The following is a 20,438-nucleotide window of genomic DNA, read 5'->3' as shown; positions in this document are numbered from 1 at the left end:
GAGATTAAACAACTGAATGTGGACTGTTGGAAGTGTTCATGACTCAGAGCTCAGTGCAGCAGGAGAGAGATTCTCCCTTCCTATCTTGAAAGTTTCTTTTGTGCAAGTATATATATGTCTAATGTAATTTGAGTGGATTTTACTACTCAGAAAACCAGCAATTATTAGTTTTTTGATTGACTAAACCAGGTATGTTAAGCCTTCTAAGTATTGTAGAAACATTTAAAAATAGATTTTCTAGGTATTCAATATTGATTGAAGTAACTGCTGCTGTAATTTATGAGTAAAGACTACTGGGTGTGTAAATGATACTACTGTATGCCAGGTGCCCACCAAAGCTGCTTTATCACCACCCGCCTCAGCTGAGCTGGGGAGAGAAAATATAATGAAAGACTCGTGAGTTGAAATAAGGACAGGGAGAGATGACTCATCAGGTACCATCATGGGAAAAACAGACTCAATTTGGAGGAGGTTGGGGGAGAAATTATAACCAATCAAATCAGAGAAAGGTACAAAAATAAACAAAAATCTTAAAACACTTTCCCTGCACCTCTCCCTCTTTCTAGGCTTAACTTCACTCCTGATTTTCTCTATCTTGTTCCCCGCAGCAGTGCAGGGGAACAAAAATAGAGCCATCACATGTCTCTGCTGCTTCTTCCTCCTCAGGCACAGGGCTCTTGCTACAGCATGGGGTCCCTCCCACAGAAGACAGTCCTCCACAAACTGCTCTATCATGAGTCTTTCCCACTGGCTACAGTACTTCACAAACTGCTCTAGTGTGGGTCCCTCCCTCAGGGTGCAGTCCTTCAGGAACAGGTTGCTCCAGTGTGGGCCCCTTGTGGGGTCAGAAGTCCTGTCAGGACCCTGCTCCAGCACAGGTTTCCCACAGGGTCACAGCCCCCTTCAGGCCTCCCCCTGCTCCACTGTGGGATCCTCCAGAGGCTGCAGTTGGATCTCTGCTCCTCCATGGAGCTCCACAGACTGGAGGGTCCCATCCTGCCTCACCATGGGCTGCACCACGGGCTGCAGGGAAATCTCTGCTCCAGGGCCTGGAGTGCCTCCTGCCCCTCCTTCTGCCCTGCCCTTGGTGTCTGCAGGGCTGTTTCTCTGGCATATTCTCCTTTCTCCAACTGCTCTTTCCCAGCAGTTTTTTCCCCACGTTACCTCAGAAGTGCTACCACAGTTACTGATGGGGTTTGGCCTCGGCCAGCAGTGGGTCTCTCCTGGGGCTGGCATTGGCTTTGCTGAACATGGGGGAAGCTTCTGTCAGCTTCTCACAGAAGCCATCCCTGTAACACACCAAAACCTTGTAATGCAAACCCAGTACATACGAGAATTAGACTTAGTTTTATTTTCAGACATTAGATTAATTTGTAAATCAAACTGTATGTTGTCATATGTGGAATGGCCAGGGCAACACCACCATGGCAAATTGTCAAATTCTTAGGAGATTTTGTTCACAGATTTTATTATAATTCTTGTTTCTAAACACTGGAAATAAGATTTAGTGCTAGAGAGAGCACAGCAAGAAATATCCATGTGAACCCTATGTCGTGGTTTGAAAGCAAAATGAGTGAGAGGCTCCAAGTCAGTAATACAATTTAATAGGAAGAAAGAAAAAAAAAGTAAAATAAAATAAATAAAATAAATGCAATAATACAAAAGACCACTGACAGAGTCAGAATACAACCTGAGCAGGGTGGTGGAAGCAGTCCAGATGAGGTGCTCTTCCTGAAGCAGTGATCCTGTAGAAAGGTCTGGTAGCTCTGCTCCTCTGGGAATCCAGTAGGTAAGGGCTGCTTGTCCTGTCCCAAATCCCAGGTTATATCCAGGTGGGAATGCTTGGCTCCTCCCCCTGGGTGGAGCATCTCACAATGGGATGATGAGTCATGAAGTGGGTCCTTGATGGCCCATTAAACAGAGATAACTCCTGGAGGGAGTTACCTGTGAGTCATGGGCAAGGCGTTGATGGGCCATTAGCAGAAGACAGCCCAAAGGCAGGGGGCCTAGGAAGAACACTGCCCCACTTGGTTTAACCGCTCATGAAGATGGTGATGAATAAATACTTTGTGTACATCCTACACTACAACCCTGAACACCCTACCAGGAATTTAGTATCCTAACAGGCATATTCATACAATACATATATGTATCTCATTTGGCAGGTCTGTACCCCCTTTGTATTGTTTTTTTTTGCTATGCCCATTTCCTTTTAAGCACAAACAGGAAAGAAACCCCTTGCTCAAAGAAAGCTTTACAGATTAGTTGTTTACTCCAGCCAGTTAGCAGACAGAGTTAATTTGCCACTTCCCAGTTGAAGTTATTTGAAAGCTATGTTATGTAAGTATAAATACCAAAGAACAGGATCCATATACATTTAGTGAAAGGTGAAACTTACCTATGCCATTCACCTTTCAAAAATTGTGCATCAACTTAAGTCCTATGGCTTAGTTATAAATTAGTGTCTGAGTGTCTTAACACTGACCATGCAATTTATTTGTGCACTGCGCACAGGCACATGTTGCTGGGTATGCACAATGGCCATGTGTTAATAATGTCCTTCCATACTATCACATTAAGTAAAAAACAAGGTTGAAATACTGAAAATAAATTCAATCTTTTAGTTGGTAGTGACCTAGATATTTTTCAGTTGTTTGGCTTTTTTATTTCTTTTTTTTTCAGTGCTGAAGTGACTGTTGCTTCAGTTATTGTGAAAGCAGTAGACAGGGAAAATCACATTAGTGTATGGTCATTTGGCAGTTTGAGATGCATTACTCTGCCTTGGTTTTTAGTATTGAAAGAGCTGAACTTTGTGTGACATGACACAGTTTTTCTACAGGTTCACCAAGGGGGGTGGTAGCACTGTTGTACAGTGCAGTGTTCTGGCTTCTTCTGTGGAATGTGGATGGCTTTGGTCAGGAAGTTAGCACGGTTTGCTGATGTCTGCTGAGGAGATAGATATATCTATATATATCTCATCAGCACACAGGCTTTGGGGGTGTTACAGATGAGTGGCCTAATTCACAGTCTAATAAAGTTGGTGCTTACCTCCCCTGCATGACCCATGAATTTAGACATTGGACTCACATCTCCCTGGGGAGCCGTAATAAGCACTGTAAATAACGGAGAGGAAATGGTATTTATGCCACATCTGAGACCGTGCTCTTGCAGGGCAGGCACCGTTGGCTTCCTTAGTGTAGTTTATCTATGGATTAATTGTGATGGTCATTCTAAACACCATAAGATGTAGATCTGTACAAAACACAGAAAAATGTTCAGGTCCAGGCATTTCCAGGAATTTATCATCTAAACAGACAACAGAGTACACACTGGAGGGCTCCAGGGAAGGCTCTTAAAGCATCCATCTATCCTGTAGTCTTTCGTTATCCAGAGGTGGGGCTGTAGTTTGGTATGGCACAGCAATAAATGTCAATTCTATTGCCTTCAGAGTGATGAGGTGTTTAAATTTTTGGTTCAGATGCTGTCTAGGCAAATTTAGCTTTGCCTTACAAAAGGAAAAGAAAGAGTCCCTTCAGAGTAGGTCTTTCAAATGTCTTCATAAGAAATGTCTTTCAATCTACTGCATAAGAAATGTAAATAAAGAGGCAACTGAATATTTCAGAACCATTCTGGTTTTATAAAATGTCCATGCTTTTCTTTATGCTGTGTATTTATGCAGCAATTAACTGTTAAAAATGAAATGTGAAGCTGCATATTTAATTTTTAACTCTGAAACCATGTAGAGGAAGACAGAAGCAGCAAGCAGATTTTTCTAAGTGATAAATGATAAAAGTGAAAATTGTTGATACCTTTGGCAGTGGTTGATGCCTAGTCCATTACTATAAGTTCCTTTAATTCTTCTGCAGAAGAGAAGGATTACACATCTTCCAATCTCCTGCATATTTGTGCTCCTTTTCATTATACCTGTAGAAAAATGTGCTTCAAGAGCCATACATCTACAAACTGTGAATTATTTCTGTGCATACAATCAACTGTATGGCTTGCTAAGCTCTAACATTTGGACTGAAATTATGGAAGGTATACAATTTCACTTCTTTTTGCTTGACACTTATGCCTTCACATGATCCATAGTTCTTATTTTATGAGAAAATAAAACTAACAGTGACAGACACTGTTTCTAGCAACATCATTCCTTAGATGGGCCAAAATCACCAGCTTTGATTTGAATGCCAAATCCTGGGGTTGTTATAATGTTTCAGTGGCAATTTCAGCTTATGCAAGCAAAACTTTAAAACTCCTATTATAACTGTATAATTCATATTCTATTCCTGTTTAACAACCCTTTACCTAAGTGTAGGTTTGGTCCTGGACTCCTGTATATACCCCTGTGAGAACAGATTATGCCCTTACTTTATAAGGCTCCAGGAGAGAGGTGATATTCCATCTGACAGGGTTCAGTGGGTTTCCCTGCTTATGGAAAATGATGATTTTAAGGCACTAGTCTCATCCATCATTACAAAACTACTCACAGACATGACAAAAAATCTTACGAAAAATAATCTGTGGTCTAGACAATAAACTAACCAGTTTTGATGAAATCCATAAACCTTCTATATACTATATTGAAGAGCAGACCAAAGCTTTTTGGTTGTGGGTGTATTTGGCCCTCTAAAAATATACAGACCTTGTCTCTGTGAAAGTGGAGAATAACCTTTCCAATGTTATCAAAATAATTAAGTTAATGTTGCTGGGATAATATTCATTTATACAGTGTTCTTATCATGCATGCAGTTTCCATAGCTAATCTTTGTTTGTGATAATATCCTAAAGGGGAATGTCTTGCTAGGCACTGAACACAGCTAGCTGCGAGGAAAGAGAAAAGCAGGAAGATTAACAGATTGGGATATGGACAGGATATGCATACATGCTGTAGTGTGGTAATCCTCAGTGCCTTTCTCTGTGTAGCTGAACTGGGGAAAATTCAGTTGCACAATGTAAGCCTTGGACATGACCAGCAAAACCAGAGCTGTACAGACCCATGGGTCTAACACCCTGTAGTAATTGCGACAGCTGAAAGGCTTTACAGTGGGCTGCAGAGCTGCTCAGCAGTCACTGCACTTCAAGATGAATGATTAACTGCAGAATTTATTTCCCTTCAAGTCTCTTCTGAATTTAGTAGACAAAGCTCCTTTATTTATTCAGGCTTTGCAGAAAAAGGCTTGTGCTTGTCCCTTTACTGATAATGATTTGCATAGTAAAAGCATTGCTATGTTTGGATATTGCCATGTGTATTCTTTCATAGTTATAAAGCATTATTACTTGAGCAGTGATGGGGAACTTACTCTGTCCACTTACCAGCTAAGGAGCTGGTTAAACACAGACCAAAATGTTAGGAGCACACGGGGAATGCTGATCAGTATCTTTGCTATGTTCTTAGAGCAATTGCAGATTAATGTAGCATATGTAGTATTAATTATGTAATAAAAAAGAACCATAATATGGACGAATATTGTTCCATAAACTGAGGAAAGAGGGCTAGCAAAATAGAAGTAGAAAACAAAGTGATCATTTACCTCCCTGTCTCTGAGAAATGTCCTCTCATCTTCCATTTTCTCAGGTCCTTTGAGTGTTTTCTTGTTATGCCTTTCATCTTTACTATACCTGAAACATAGCACCTCTATCAGTGTTTCTACCAGAAACAGCTATTGTGTTGTTACCTAGGGAGTAGATGTGGTAGCCCTAGTTCATCTGGAGTGACCTTAAGGTCTCTATATCAGCTGTAATGATGAAGGAAGGGAACAGGCTTCAGGAAAGGAAGGTACCAGTGTATTAGGCACAGAGGAGATGGAATTAACAGGAATGAGATGAAAATATCAAGAGGCCTTAGTGGATCACAGTGCTGTGTGTAAACACTGCCAGATATTGATCTAACCATTTTTTTTAGCTGGTCAAGCAGGGACTTGAAAATACTTGTTCTTTCAGAAGAGTAGGAAAGCATGGGGTGCTCCTTCCCTTGAAATGCACAGCTCTCTGACACCAATAGGTCTTGTTCTTTGATATGTGCAAGGATAGTCCTTAACCCCATCTGCCTGAGAGAGGACAGTGCTGTGCTGAGTGCTACTTCTGCATAGGAGCAGGCATAGGAGCTGCCTCTGTCAGTGACCTGGAGCAAGCTTGCCTGCCTTGGGCACGTGATGGAACAGTGCCTTTGCCGTGTTCACTAGTCCAGCCCTTGTGCTCTGCACTCCCTGTTGCAATAGGGTTTTTTCTTTTCTGTAAAAGCCACTAGAATGTCCTGGGTTTTTGTCATGCTTTTTCATTTTTAGACGCTTTTCTGATTGTTCCATTAAAAAAAATTGAATAGAATATTCAATATTCAATAGAATAGAAAATACTCTTAAAATCTCTTCCAGTACCTATCTGGGCTAGTGTCTCCAGCAAGATTTTGCTGCTAGCAAAGACAGCAGAAATGCCAATTAAAATTTAACACTTAATTTCCAAAACCATTTAACAGCTTCTATTTGCAAGAAGCTGGGAAACTTCCAGGACACTCTGGTGTGCATTATATCGGCAACTTTCAGTGTTAGAATTTGCAGAATGCTAAAGAAGACAAAATTAGTGTATTGTGTCATTGCATCCTGTGTGGTGGCACCACTTGTATCCTGATGGAGAATTGTAGAAGTTAAGCTGACAGAGAAAAGCTGCTGTTGTATTTTATTGTCACTGCAGAATGTGCCACTTTCCTCATCTTATTTGCTAACATTAACTCTCAGGAATTGCTAGATACCCAGCCTAGTTAATTGACTCACATTAATTAAATCAATTTCATGCTGAGGAAAGGAGCATGTACTTCAGGGCAGTGCTGTGTTTTAATATAGAGTGAAGTCTTCGGGAGATGAAGAGGAGAATAAGGACAGCAGTGCTCATGGGGAGCTGCTTAACATGCAGTGTGTAGGAGAGGCAACGTGGCATGGCAGGGTGCAGGCATGAGCCGGAGTTGGAGCATTAAAGTTATGTAGCTGGAATAAGCAAAAACGGAGTACCGGGGAGCTGGGAAAGGGGTTGAAAGTGAAGGCTTTAGTTGAGGGAAAGACCAGATTGGGGAAAGCCCAGATAGCATTTGGCAGAGACAAGTTTTGTAAGAGGGATGAGGGTGAATAAATATCATATTTCGTTGGCTTTGCAAAAATCAGAGATGTGAGCTCCTCATTGTAGACCAGAGCACAAAACTTCTAACATGCTCCATTTTTTATGTCTTCTTCTTCCTGCTTTTTAAAGTTGCTGATAGTGGCTTTCTTTTCTTATCCCTTTGCATGAGCATTTACACTTAGTAGTTGAATCTTGGGTTTTATGGAGGAGATACTTTGGTGGGGGACTCTTAGGAATATTACTGAGGAAAGAGAAAGCATCATAGGACTTGTATTTTAATCTTGCTTAAATTCACAGTATTCAAAGGCAAAATCAGAACCGAGCACTGGAATATGCTGAAAAATATTTGGTACTAAGTCTCTGAGAACATATTGGAGGATTGTAAACATAACTAAACTGTTACTCTCTTATTCCTGTGGATCCTTCTCAGTCCATAACACATCCTTGTGCTCCGCTCCGAGAAATCTGGGATCTGTGTTCTAGTCAAGGGGTTATGCTTATAGGTAAAGGCCCACATAGACATGGGCTTTACATGATCAGCACCTCGGGTGCAATTCTTCTTCAAGGGTGTTTTGCACTGGTGCAAGGCAGAACAGAGGATGTTGGAGAGATTAAGAGCCTTTATTGCAGGGTAAGGAGGCAGCTGTTAGGACAGACACTTAACACTGCTAAAGCTTCTTTGTATCCATCTTTGATTCAGCACCCAAAGTTGCTTGTCACTTTTGAAAATGAAGCCTTTTGTGTTTTAGTGTAAAAGGTTCTGTTAGGCAGGGAGGAGACAGCATGTGCTGACAAAGAATTTGTAGTATTTGCTCTTTGCCCACATCATTTTTCTAAATTTGGTAAGGTATGCTGCTAGCACTGGCACTGAAATGAGTGAGTTTTAGATAGCTTCACAATATTCATAGCTACTTCATTTATAATTTATTTTTGGATGAAATATTTAGCTAATATTACACAGAATTTTATAGAAGGTTTAGTAATGAGATAATTATGTTAGCTATGCTATATTATGTTATTATCAGACAATGATTTTTTTTTTCCCTCAGATTTGTCATTTAATTCAGATTTACTCATTAAAATTACCTTGTGTCTGCCCTTAAAAACCAAAAGCATAATGAAGTTTAGACAGGATGGCCAAAGACATACAGCTGTTTTCTAAAAGAATATGCAGGCTGTCATCTTAAGGCAGACTCACAGTTCAGAGCCACACATGAGCTCTTTCATGCTAGGGCTGCTGCTACAGCAATGAATCTTTTTTTTTACGTCTGGAACTTTGTGTTGTTGTTACAATGGTAAGGGCATTATATTTTGCATAAGACTCCTGGAGAATGGAAATTTTTTTCCTTTCTCTGCTCTAGGATTTACTTATTGCCAAAAATTATTCCCTAAATTCTTGCAAAATCCAGAAGGAATTAGGACTATGGCAGAGTAAAGGAAAACCACAAATTCTGCATCTTTAATACATTGCTGTTAAACATGTTAATCGCTGTTATGACTACCGATGAAATATAGTCTCAATTATTGTTTTAAAATACATGCCTCTAAAATTCATTCCTCTAAAGTACATTCAAGCAATCCTGTGCTGACATTGAAGATATTTTCTTTCTATATCTTTGTATTTAGGTCGTTATACAGAAAAACCCCTAAACAATCCATGATTCATTGTATTAATAGTTGCTTTTAGAAACAGCTGTCAATCTTTCATTTAGAGTATACCATTATGATTGTCTTTTTAATATGTTTCTAAATGAAAGCATATATAATAGACAAATGTATAAAATTAGCAGCTGTATTGAGACAGACCTGCAAACAAAGAAGCTTAAAATCAGAAGCAAGTCATCCTAGATGTGCTAGCCTCTTTCAAGACTAGAATATAATCTTGCTAATCATTCTCATGCAATTTTAAATATTTCTCCATACTATAAAGAGTAGTCGTAGTAGTTTTCCTTCATGTGCGCTGCTAAGTATAATTTGTGTTCAAAATAATAGGTTCACAATTCCAAATACCTTCCAAATCCCAGAGTTTTCCCTCTGAAACACATGCTACCTGTATTCAAGTGCCCATCCAATCAAAGCCTCAGACAAAGTAGATAAATTTTAGTAGTTAAGAGGCAAGACTGCTCTACAAATTGATTTCTGTTCATCTGTGAGATATCTTCTAAGTTCACTTCTATTAAAAATTTGAAATACTCTTCAAAATCTGACACCTCTGTGAAGCCCATTCAGAGCCACCAGGTAGTGAAGCCATTATCTGCCTGGCAACACCTATCACAACCTGACTCTGTTGGGTTGTTCTGGATGGTAGGTTGGTCTGACTGAAAAATTTAATCACCTTCATAGCTGGGCATTACGGAGAAAGAAGAGAAGAACTGATACAAAAGCTGAGATAAGTTTTGACAGTGTTTGGCTTAGATGGTAACAAGAAGACCAATAATTTCTGAGTACTAATGTGTGCCTCACTTGGAATTTTGTTACCTGCTTACACAATACTGTGTGGATATTATATTGCACCCTACCTTCACTATATCTGGACTTTCGACTGAAAAAATTACTGCATATTACAGCCAGATAGAGCTCCTTAAAGACGATGCTGGTTTAATTCACAAAGTCCATCAAATTCCACCAAAGAAAGGAGCCCAAAACACCTCTGCTCACTATAGTGTAGAATAATCTTAGAATAAGCATTTCCACAACCTTTTTACCTTTTTCTTCCAGTCTTTTTCTGGTTGCTCATATGTAGTCTGTGTTATTAATTCCCTTTTTTTTTTTTTTTTTTTTTTTTTTTTTTTTTTTTTTTTTTTTTTTTTTTTTCTCCTTAGCTTACCTTTTTATGGTAGACCACTGTTAGTCTTGGGTGAGGGCAGAACACATGTAACCCCAGAATCCCGATGTCAGCACCATTTCCTTTCCTCATTTTGCTTAAACCCAGCAAACTTGTGTATCCTACAATTAATATGGTGTGCGTCACCCTGCTGTTTCTTTTCTACACTGCATACAGTGCTGCAGTCTGTCTGCAGGATTTTTGTCTGATTTAGACATCAGGAGGCCCTCTCCTGTTTTTACAACTAAAGTACTGTCCTTTCTGGTTTCAAGTTAGCTGACTGCAACTTGTTCCTTGGTGAAAAAGTCTGATGTCTGCTTTTTCATCCCCCTTGTAGGGAAATTCAACTTGATCAGTTACTATAACCAGTGTTTCTCACATGTTTCCCACTGTTGTTTGTCTTAAACACCTTGTTGGCACTTTGAACTCAGGAGTTAAGGTCACACTGGGCATATGCAGGTAAACAGTGAATACCGCAAACTGTGTTCAGCACAGTTATTTTAAACTGTGCTTTAAAATCCATTTTTCATTTCTATTTGTCTCTGCTACAAAGTTAGTAAAATCTTCCCTTCTTATCTGCCATCTTCCATGCTCACAGGGTACAAGGACACCCTGTCTCAGTGTAGGAGGTATAGTAATTGTGAAAGAAGGAATAACATCTTCTGTTGTGTTATGCCTCTGGGCACAGCCTACAATCACTTCACTGGCATGTATTAAATCTAATGAAATCTCTGTGTTCTTCGGTCTTGTGAGAATGCTATTCACAACATGAATATATTGTCAGCTCCTTATCCATTAAACAGAACTAACACTCTTGTAGAATTGCACTTAATAAAAATGTGTGATTTCCTGTGATACTTACATGAGCTTTCCCTGGAACCTGAATTACTCCTTACTGAATGTGATACTATACTATATAATAACCTTGGAAAATCTCTATGATGCTTTTAAATTATCTTTCTCAACACAATCTTTCTAGAAAGTGTGGCTTACAAAATTGTATCCTGCTGAGTTCTGCTTCTTGTATAATCTTTTTCTGTAGTAGGAAGCTCTGAAACTGTTTTGCTGCTCAACAGCTTTCACTCATTTTCTACTGACCACCTTACATTACTTGTGCCCTCAGCCTAGGATTAAATGCTTCCAGGTATTGCTGCAACAAGGCTTGTGATTTTATAGATTAGTTGAATGAACTTTCAGGTTTACTGTTAACAATTTATCTTTGAACCGTCACTATCTTAATGTTCAAAATTCAGTGAAAACAAAGGCTTTATTTTGGCTTGTGCTGTGGTTCAACCTCAGCCAGCATCTAAGCCCTATGCAGCCACTCATTCACTCTCTGCATTGGGATGGGGAGAGAATTGGAGAAGTGAGAAAACTCATTGCTTGAGACAAAACCAGCTTAAAATAGAAAGTAAAAGCTGTGTGCACAAGCAAAGCAAAACAAGGATTTTAGTCAACACTTTCCATGGGCAGGGAGGTTTTCAGCAATCCCCAGGAAAGCTAGACTGCATTAAGCTTAACAGTTACTTGGGAAGACAAATGCTGTGATGTCCCCTCTTTCTCCTTCTTCCCCCAGCTTTATATACTGAGCATGAAGTCATGTGGTATGGAGCATTCCTTGGGTCACTTGGGGTCTGTTGTCCCAACTGTGCCTCCTCCCAGCTTCTCGTGCTCCCTAAGCCTCCTTGCTGGTAGGGTGGGGTGAGAGGCAAGAAAGGCCTCAGTGCTGTGTAAGTACTGCTCAGCAATAGCTAAAACATCCCTTTGATATCAAAGCAACAGACAAAAAAATAGCCGCATACCAACTACTATGAAGTAGTAGCCCAAACCTTGCTAATCTTGCTAATAGAAACTGTACTTGTCTTGGCAAGAAAAGTGAGAGAACTCTACTGTCTGCCTTCTATAGTTCGTTATCAACTTTCTGTGCCTTTTAAATTTTTAATGAGTATTAAGGTCTGCGACATCTGCAGCCATCCATCTAAATGCTTCTTTTACTCGTCACTATTTGTGTATGTCTTTGGAGATCAACCAGGTACTCAAATGAAGTAAAAAGCAAATCTTAGTTTTTGTTCTGTAAGATTCACTCGCTTTCAAAAGGTCAGATTTTCTCATTACGTTTTGCTTTTGTGGTTTTTTTTGAGTCTGAAATCCAAGCACATGAGTTCATGCAGACTCATAGCAATATATTCCCTTGATAAGAAATGCTAATGTCAGCATCCTGACGTGTTCAGGGAATCACCAGGGCTGCACTGGGAAAGCGTTCCCTTCTCAGACTCCGTACTGCTCAGCTGAGCCCATGTGTTTATGCGTGAGATTTCAGCATTTCCATCTGGAGAGAGCTGAGAATGGAAAACTAATGCCAAGTGCTAAGGAGTCCTTGCTCCCTGTTTCTCATCTTCAGCCACGCTGGATGTACCAGGTTGTTATCTTTAACTGAAGAGGCAGAGTTGGCATTTTGGGTATTAAGTTCTGGTGCTTAAAATAAAGAGATAAGTGTCTTAACCAGTCAGTTTTACTCTGGGATTTTCTTTTTTATGCTTTTCACTCTTGAACTATTTTTATGCCTCACTTTATCTCTGTTTTAAATAACTTTAATCATATCTCTCAGTGATATGAGGTCTTAGATTGTTATGTTCTCAAAATACTTCACAAAGATTAGCAAATGTTACCAATGAACAAGAAATGGATTCCCATCCCACAGAAATTTTTGACATATCAAAACATTTCCCTGCACCAAATCAAGATAAAAATCAAAGCAAAAATTGGGGAAAATTTGGTTTAAAACATTCATTTCAATTCTGTAATTTAACTACTTTACATTTCAGTTTCAGTCATTTTAACTTCTCCCTGCAATTTTTTGAAGCAGCAAACTGCAAGTTCTTATTTAAAACAGTAATTGTAAAATTTTGCAGCAGTGCCTTTTTAAAATACTATATTTGAAAAATCTGTGCTGAAGCCTTTTTCTTACAGGTACCTTGGTTTTGAAAATTGGCCTTTTTCACTTAGAAATGAAAAAGTTTCATAGGGAAAGGTGCGTTTAATTATGGAAGGTCTTTTTGTTAACACTGCGTGGATGGAGAGGCCCATTTAGTTGCTTGCATGTGTGATTGGTGCCAGTCAAGGTGCCATCAGGTATTTTACTTTGCCTTGTGCTGCCACTGCACGGGCAAGACAATCCTTCTGATCTTACAGACCATAGCAGATGTCTCAAATACCTACAACAGCTCATTTGTCGTCACCTTGAACAACTGAATTTATGCCAGAGAAACTGAGTCACGGAGGAGTGATGGTTGGGATTTCACCAGTGTCAGCTGATGGGTTCTGTCATGATTTCTGTCCTTCCAGCCTGAGATAATTCACATTTCCTTTTCTCATCCTACTGAAGTATTTGAAAGTACATACAGCTTTTGGTGTTAAGCTTTCCTGAAAGTAATTCTGTATAAGCTTTGCAGTGAGAGAGATTAGGAAAAGAAGCAGAGGGCAAATCATTTGCCTCAATTGACTTGATTGATTTTGTGTGATGCCACTGAATATAGAGACTGTTATATGCTCCTTTGATATCATGTTCTACCTACAGTGAAACTTGTTTTCCTGTGCTCTGATCACATTAGAGCAGAAGGCTTTATCTCCTAAAGTCTCTTCCCACCTAAATAATTCTATGATTCAAGTTTATGATTGCCACTACACTTTAAATTATCATTCTTATATTCTGCTAAGAGGCAAATCACTTAATTTGCTTTTGTGCAAAGCGTTTTAATTTTGTCCCTCATTCTTCTGTAGTTGGATGTACTAAAAAGAAGTAATTTTTTTCCTTAAATCTGTACATTGTTCTATTCTTCTGCCTTGCCATAGTTCTCCTTTGATTTCCTGGCTAAGTATATAATCAAAGACGATTAATAAATGTCTTCGAAATCCAGATGTATATCGCTTGTAATCTAACTTGGTTTTTATGTGGTTTTTGAGGTCCAGCTTCCCCCTTAAATGTTCCTAAATAAATTAATCTATATTAAGGATAAGAGAGAAGAACTGTTTAGAAAATGTAAGCCAAAAGTTGTTAAGCAAATTAGATAGTTGAATTTCTTAGTGAAAGATCATGAGATTCTTGAGAAACCTGCACTGAATGTGTTTTCCTATTCAGCCATGAGATAAAGGGTGTGGAAGAGTTAGATGTCAAGAGTTTTCTGGTAATAGGAGTTTTGTGAGTGTAATAAAAATAAACATTACTTACCAAGATGACAGAAGTATTCCTTAGTGCTAGTTGACATAGTAATAAAAAGACAGATGGAGCTTAATGTTAATAATGAGGTGATACATGAGGGGAAAGTAGTTCTAACTCAGATACCCAGTGATGGGTTCTGAAGAAACTATTTTCTTTTAGGAAGGAGATCTTGGACCTGTGGTAGGTAATGTTCTGTAAACATCAGCTCCCTATCCAGACACGGTCAAGCAAGTAAATAGAACAGCAGGGATTAGTAGAAAAGGAGCATTTAAAAAAGTCTAAAGAGTGTATAAGAGAAAAGAATTATGTGATTTTTAATCCCTGGTAGATATGCCTTTAAAGCACTGAAGCAAGGCTTGGTTTTCTAACCTGAAATAATAAGTAGAAAAAATACAGAGGTGGACAATAAGAAGGATTAAGTACAGTTTCTATGTAAAGAACAGCAGGATGGATTAGATATCTTTGACCCAGAGGTCTGTAAAAGCAGGATAAAAGAGGAGTGTGGTTGTGCACTTTCCCTGCCATTCAAATGTAGGTAAGCTAAATTCTACAGTGGTACTTTAGTTACAGATGTTCTGTCACTTTATGTGAAGCAGTCACATTGCTTGTATACATGTATAATGCAGGATAATAAGCCTTTGGATATGGAGCAGATACCTTCATTGTTCTGTGAGTAGTGACTAGGAATAGCTCAACTTCTTTGTTTAGTTTTGAATCCAAGGGAGAAGGGAGAAATGCCACTGGAGGAATGTGGTATTCACTGCCAGGAGTGTCTAAAAGCTTGGTACATTATGGTTACTGGGAAGATGAATCTTGAAAATGTATGGATTTACAGCAAAAACATTTCACATTCATTAATGTGAAAAAGTAGTTAAAGAGGTGTGCAAAATCTGAAATGCCAGGAACCTTACCTTGTCGTTTTTAATTACCTGAGATCTTTATTTTGCAAGCAGAAGAAATAAACTACTGCCCTCTTTCTGGCTTTACATAGCTCTTTGCAAAGAAGCCACTGAAAATCCAATGTTATTACAATATTACTACCCATCAGAAGCAAAAGTGTGAGGCATCATGTTTGTTTAATGTTTTATGGTCTCAGGATTTGCCCACAAAGGGATCTCAGTTCTTTTTTGCTGAAAACCAAGTTGTAACCAGGCAATCATCACAACTATGATAATTTTCCAAGTGAGATAAAGTATACTAATACTGCCTACCTAGTCATTATGTAATGCTCAAGGAAAAAACCCCTATATAATCCACAAAGAGCTTAATTAGTTTGCTTGTACCATAGCTGATGCAAGATTCTGATACTTTGTGAAACAAATCCTTCTGATTAATCTTTAAGCTGAATGAACTCGCCTCAGTATTATGTATTGATACGGTGCTGCAAAAAAATCCACCAATGTGGATTTTTAATTTTTCCCTTTAATTGTGCATTGTCTCGTCAACCTAAGTTTAACTATTTCACATGAGCAGTTTCCCACTTGTAAATCAGCAATAATTTATTTATAGTATCTTTCAACAAGATTCCCCTTTCCTTACATTTCTTGAAGATTGAACAATGTTATGTTCAGCACAGTTCATGTTAACATGTCTGTTCTAGTTTTAAGTGTCTCTCCTCCTCAGCTTTAGAGATTTTTTAAAAAATTCCTGAAATAGCCCTTAGTTTTTCCACAATAAGAGGTTTGCCTTTAGCTTCTCGTCAAAGTGATAAGGTTTGATTGTGGAGGGACATTAAGTGGGACACCTCTGCAGCTGAGCAGCATCTCTTGCAGACTGAACACACAGTTCATTAGCACCATTTCACCCAGGGGCTGAGTGTGCTATCTGTACAGGCATCTGAGTCCTACAGACATAATCTTGACAGTAAGGGGACTAAATGAGTTGTTTTGTCTTGCTGCCCTGGTCACTGGGCCCTCAAGGCTAGATTCTTATTGTCACTGGAACTGGTTTGTCACAGCAGGCAGCAGATGGCCAGGTGGAACTGGATGCTTTTTTCCCCATGCAGATACATACTGAGAGCACACTGGTGGTGCTCTCAACATATAGAGAATAAATAAAAGGTCTGCACTGCTCCCAGACAAAGCAGGAGGAAAGCAGGACAGTGAGCCCCCTTTTTCCTCTTTGCTCTGTAAAGTAGAAGAATTTTCAAATGACACAGCTTAATTATCCAAAAGGTGCCTACCAGAGCATGTGCTTATATGGAACTTATCTTCAGTGCAGGAGTCGAGCTAATTATTTTCCCAGTGTGTCATGGTACCAACTTAGGTATTCAGAGAACCTAAAATCACATGGAAATTCTTTCTTCTTTCATATGGAAATAAATGCCATGTTTTATTTCTAGTGTCACTCACAGCTCTTTCAGCTTTGTGGTTGTCCAAATATCTCCCCATCTTTGCTGAATCACTGCTGTATGGACCAAGTGTTTCCCTGCACATGATTCTGTTCCAAGCATTGCATTTTCCTGTGTGTGCTGGGGGCTCTTTCCAGATGGGTGGGGAGCTGTGAGCCAAGCATGGTGGGCTTTGTCCCTCTGTCCCTCCCCCAGCCTCCAAGTCATGCCAGCAGGGCAACCCTTGGAAGCCAGCCCATGTTGACTGTGGCTGTGGAACATTTGGGTGGTATTTGTATTTCAGTGGAGCAGGCTTCTGTGTAAATGGAAAGGAGCAAACCTAATTTTCCTTCAGTTCTGTGGGCTAGTATTGAAATGCTGTGTACTATCGGGTGAGAATTGGCCCACCCTCATCTTTGCACTGCTTTAATGCAATCAGTGTAAAATGGTATTCTTACTTGGTATAAAAGTGGTACTATATGGTCATGTCTGGGTTGGGGCCAGTCTCTTGCCATGCTGCCTTGCTTAACTGCACATGTACTCCCAGTGACCACCTACCTAAGGACCACCTGTAAGGCACCTAAGGAAAAGAGACCACCTGTACCATTAATGAGTGCTTTACCTTCACTGATTTATAAAATGACATGGCAGGCCTGTGAGGGAAATGTCTGCTTTTTCACTGACTGGCGAAATGCTACCTTTTAGAGTTAAGAAGTAGAGGTGATTATGAAGACATAAAGGAAATAATCCTTTCCATCGGTTCCTAAAAATATTCACTTCATACAATCGATTTCTGTTTATTGAGATAAAGGTACTTTTTATAACGTTTACTTCAAATGAGAAACAATTTATAATACCCTATAGGGAAGATGGAGTCTAATTATACCAGTGTATCACCAAACCCACATGTAGTGTGTTTTGTCCAGTGGTGCCAAGAAGTGGAGATCTGTCCCATTCATTTTGTTTTCATAAACCAGCAGCAGTGAAAGCCCGTTGTAGCTTTTTAAGAAGTTGCTAGAAGAATATGGTGTTTTTAAACTTTGAAGTCCCTATAAATCAAAGCATGTCTTATGGGGAGGTTTTTTCTAAGTAAATGTAAAGTGTTCTTCTTTTTATAAACAATCATTATTTCCTCTTTTTTGAAGCATTTTCTTAAACTAGGAAAAACTTTAAAAAGTCCTCATATGATGATAATGTGTGAAAAAAATGTAAAATATAGTTTAGGTTGGAGTTTTTTTATAAATTATTTTTCTTTGTTTTATTGCTAATGCAAATGCATTTCAAAATCAAAGTAACTTGTTAGAATCCACAGATCTTTACACTGCTACTGAGATGTGTTTTAATTTCTTTGACATGATCCCTGATTGCTGTGAGAAGAATCAGTTCAGTATTTTTGTTCTTAGATTCCCCCTCCTTTGTCTTGCAGCTACTTGTGGCAGATTCCATTAACAATTGCAGTAGGAAATACGAGCCACATCTCATCAGAGGCAATTATATGGGTGTCTAACAAATCAGGTAAAAATAAACTTTCCTCCCAGTGGAATCTCATAAAGCATACTTGTGTTTTCCTCAAATGTATCTTTGGAATTGATCCTAGATAATTGTTTAGTTGCTCTGCACCCAGTTTTAACTGCTTAAAATGAATTGCAAAAAAAGCAGAGCTGGGAAGGGAGGGAGGAGGAATGAAGGTTGAGCAACAATGTAGATTTATAATACTGCACAATTTAGACAGTACAATGTAAAGCTTTTACAAAGAAATGTAAAGTGCTAAGTATTTTATATTTGGCAACATATTAAATCATTGATGAATGCAATTCACTTTATTGATTGGTGAAAGTTAAATGTAATATTGTATAACAAAGCAGATATGATGAGTATAATTTAATACATGTAGAATTCTAGCATTTTAAACTTAGTTCATAGTCTGAACTTGGCCTAAGAAATGGTTGCTGTCATTAAAAATGTCCCTTTTGATCTATCAAAAGTATTTGTTCTCTCTGTTAGATAACCATATGCTGGACCTCAAAAGCGCATTGTTCTGCTTACTACGTATTTTCTTCCTCCTCAGTTCCTGCATGATCATGACAGTAATAGTTATTGTTTGGAGGAGAGTGAGTGCTATATGCCAGTGGCTTTTCATCACCTAAGAATGGAAGCCCATCATAGAAATTTCATGAAATATTTATCTATTTCCTTAGCACTTCATGCTACATTGTCTGACAGTTTTGGACTGGAATTGAAGAGAGTGAGGGAAGACACGTTGGGACTTGAATAGTATTATTACATAGACAGGAAAAGAAGGATGCATGCAACCTCTTGACATGTGGGCTGTAGAGGGAGAGCTGACCCTTTCTTGTATAATTGGAAAGGTATAGATATTTCCCTCTAATAGAGGATTAATGGGAGAGAGGAAAGTCAAACCTGTATGAGATTTTTTTTTTCTTATGTAAGTTGCTAAAATATACACACAGAGCTTAGTAGCCAGAAGGACTGGAAATGAATGGTCAGTAGAAATCTGAATACCCCAGCTTCCTTGTGGTACAAAGTATGCTTTTCTTTGCCCAGATCATCTGCAGCCTATGTGAAAGTAACACGTTTTATGCTGCTGTCATGATAGAATGATCTGGAAACGTGCCTGCAACCAGAGCAATTTTCATACCTGGGAAACATACTCTCATCAAAGCATACAGGTTTTCAGAAGATTACTGCTTTGGCCGTAATTTTTAACATTAACACTTCCAAAATACTTCAAGACCTGTTTGCACTTTCAGAATCTGCCTTAATGACCTGCTCTACTTTTGTCCTTTAGGGCTTTATTGAACCCTCATTGAAGTTATTAGAAAGGTTCCCACTGACTTCAGAGTGAGTTGATCATCCCATCTCATTAGGTTGCACATGCATGCCTCCCTTCCTTCACTCCCACCTTCAAAATTCAGTATATTACTATTATCTACATAGATGCTTCCTCATTGCCTTTTACTTGCAGAGAGCTGTGGAGGAACAAGTCCATAAAACTGCTACCCACTCTTTTAAGATCTACTGCTTCTATTGGAATGCCTTCAAGAAATCAACAAATTAATGATGGCCAGTGTGAGCAATTATTTTGGGCTGGCTACTATATAGAAATTAAAGAGGAACCTTTCCGAGTCATCAGTCTCGTGTAGCAAATCAATGACACTGTGATCTATTGTCATTATCCTTGTTCTTCCTCATTACTTTCACTCACACATTCACTTGCTGTGCCACATTGAAAATGAGACTGTAAACTTGTGACTACAGCAAGAATTTCCTCTTGCTTCTACTTATTGTGGTCTAGCTCAGGTGAATAATTCCTCAACACAGAAATATCAGTAAGAATATGCCTGAATTTATACTCAATGTCTGATTGATTGTACATGCTGCTATGTATTGAGGCTGGTATGCATGATTTTGTGATATTCCTGAGTGTTTTTCTGCAGCTGGTATGTTTGTTTTATGGGGATGAGGGAGGAATTCTGAGACTCCAAAGGACAATTTCCATGTTTGATTCTTGTGGACTGGAAGAATCTTGAAGACTTTCTGTTGTATAGAGTACAGTTTCAGTATTGTCCCAGTGAGTAGTCTTGGAAAAAGTCTGCAAGCTGGAGGTGAAACAAACTGCTCCAGAGGATATTTGGAAGATTGGAAGTGGTCATATTGTTCTTCAAGTGAGTGTAATTAAATGCAGATCCTCAAATCAACTTTGGAGTAAATACTGTTCATGAGGATGGTTTCTGTGCACTTTTTAGGAAAAACTAGGCAATTCCTTCTTGTTGACTAAACTGTTCTGCTGAAGGAGCTTCTGCTATGGCTGGAAGAGTGGATAGGAGCTAATGAACCTAAGGGCTGTGAACAATGAGACAATGAACAAGCTAATTAATGAACAAGCTTGTTATTGTGGTGTGTTGACCCTGGCTGGACACCAGCTACCCACCAAA

General features: G+C 38.9%; 1 protein-coding gene across 1 annotated transcript in view; it reads left to right on the top strand.

The window, feature by feature from the left end:
* The window catches only part of TRHDE (thyrotropin releasing hormone degrading enzyme), a 219,014-nt gene that overhangs the window by 142,325 nt on the left and 56,251 nt on the right, over positions 1-20,438 (top strand). Inside the window, exon 10 of the mRNA XM_083859071.1 lies at positions 17,909-17,997. Coding sequence (XP_083715197.1) covers positions 17,909-17,997 — 89 coding nt within the window. The remainder of the gene's footprint in view (positions 1-17,908; positions 17,998-20,438) is intronic.

The sequence above is a fragment of the Zosterops lateralis genome (assembly GCF_965231275.1).
Source record: "Zosterops lateralis genome assembly, chromosome: 4".
Taxonomy (NCBI): Eukaryota; Metazoa; Chordata; class Aves; order Passeriformes; family Zosteropidae; genus Zosterops; species Zosterops lateralis.
The sequence above is the reverse complement of the archived record's forward strand: the minus strand, read 5'-3'. Positions and strand labels throughout refer to the sequence as shown.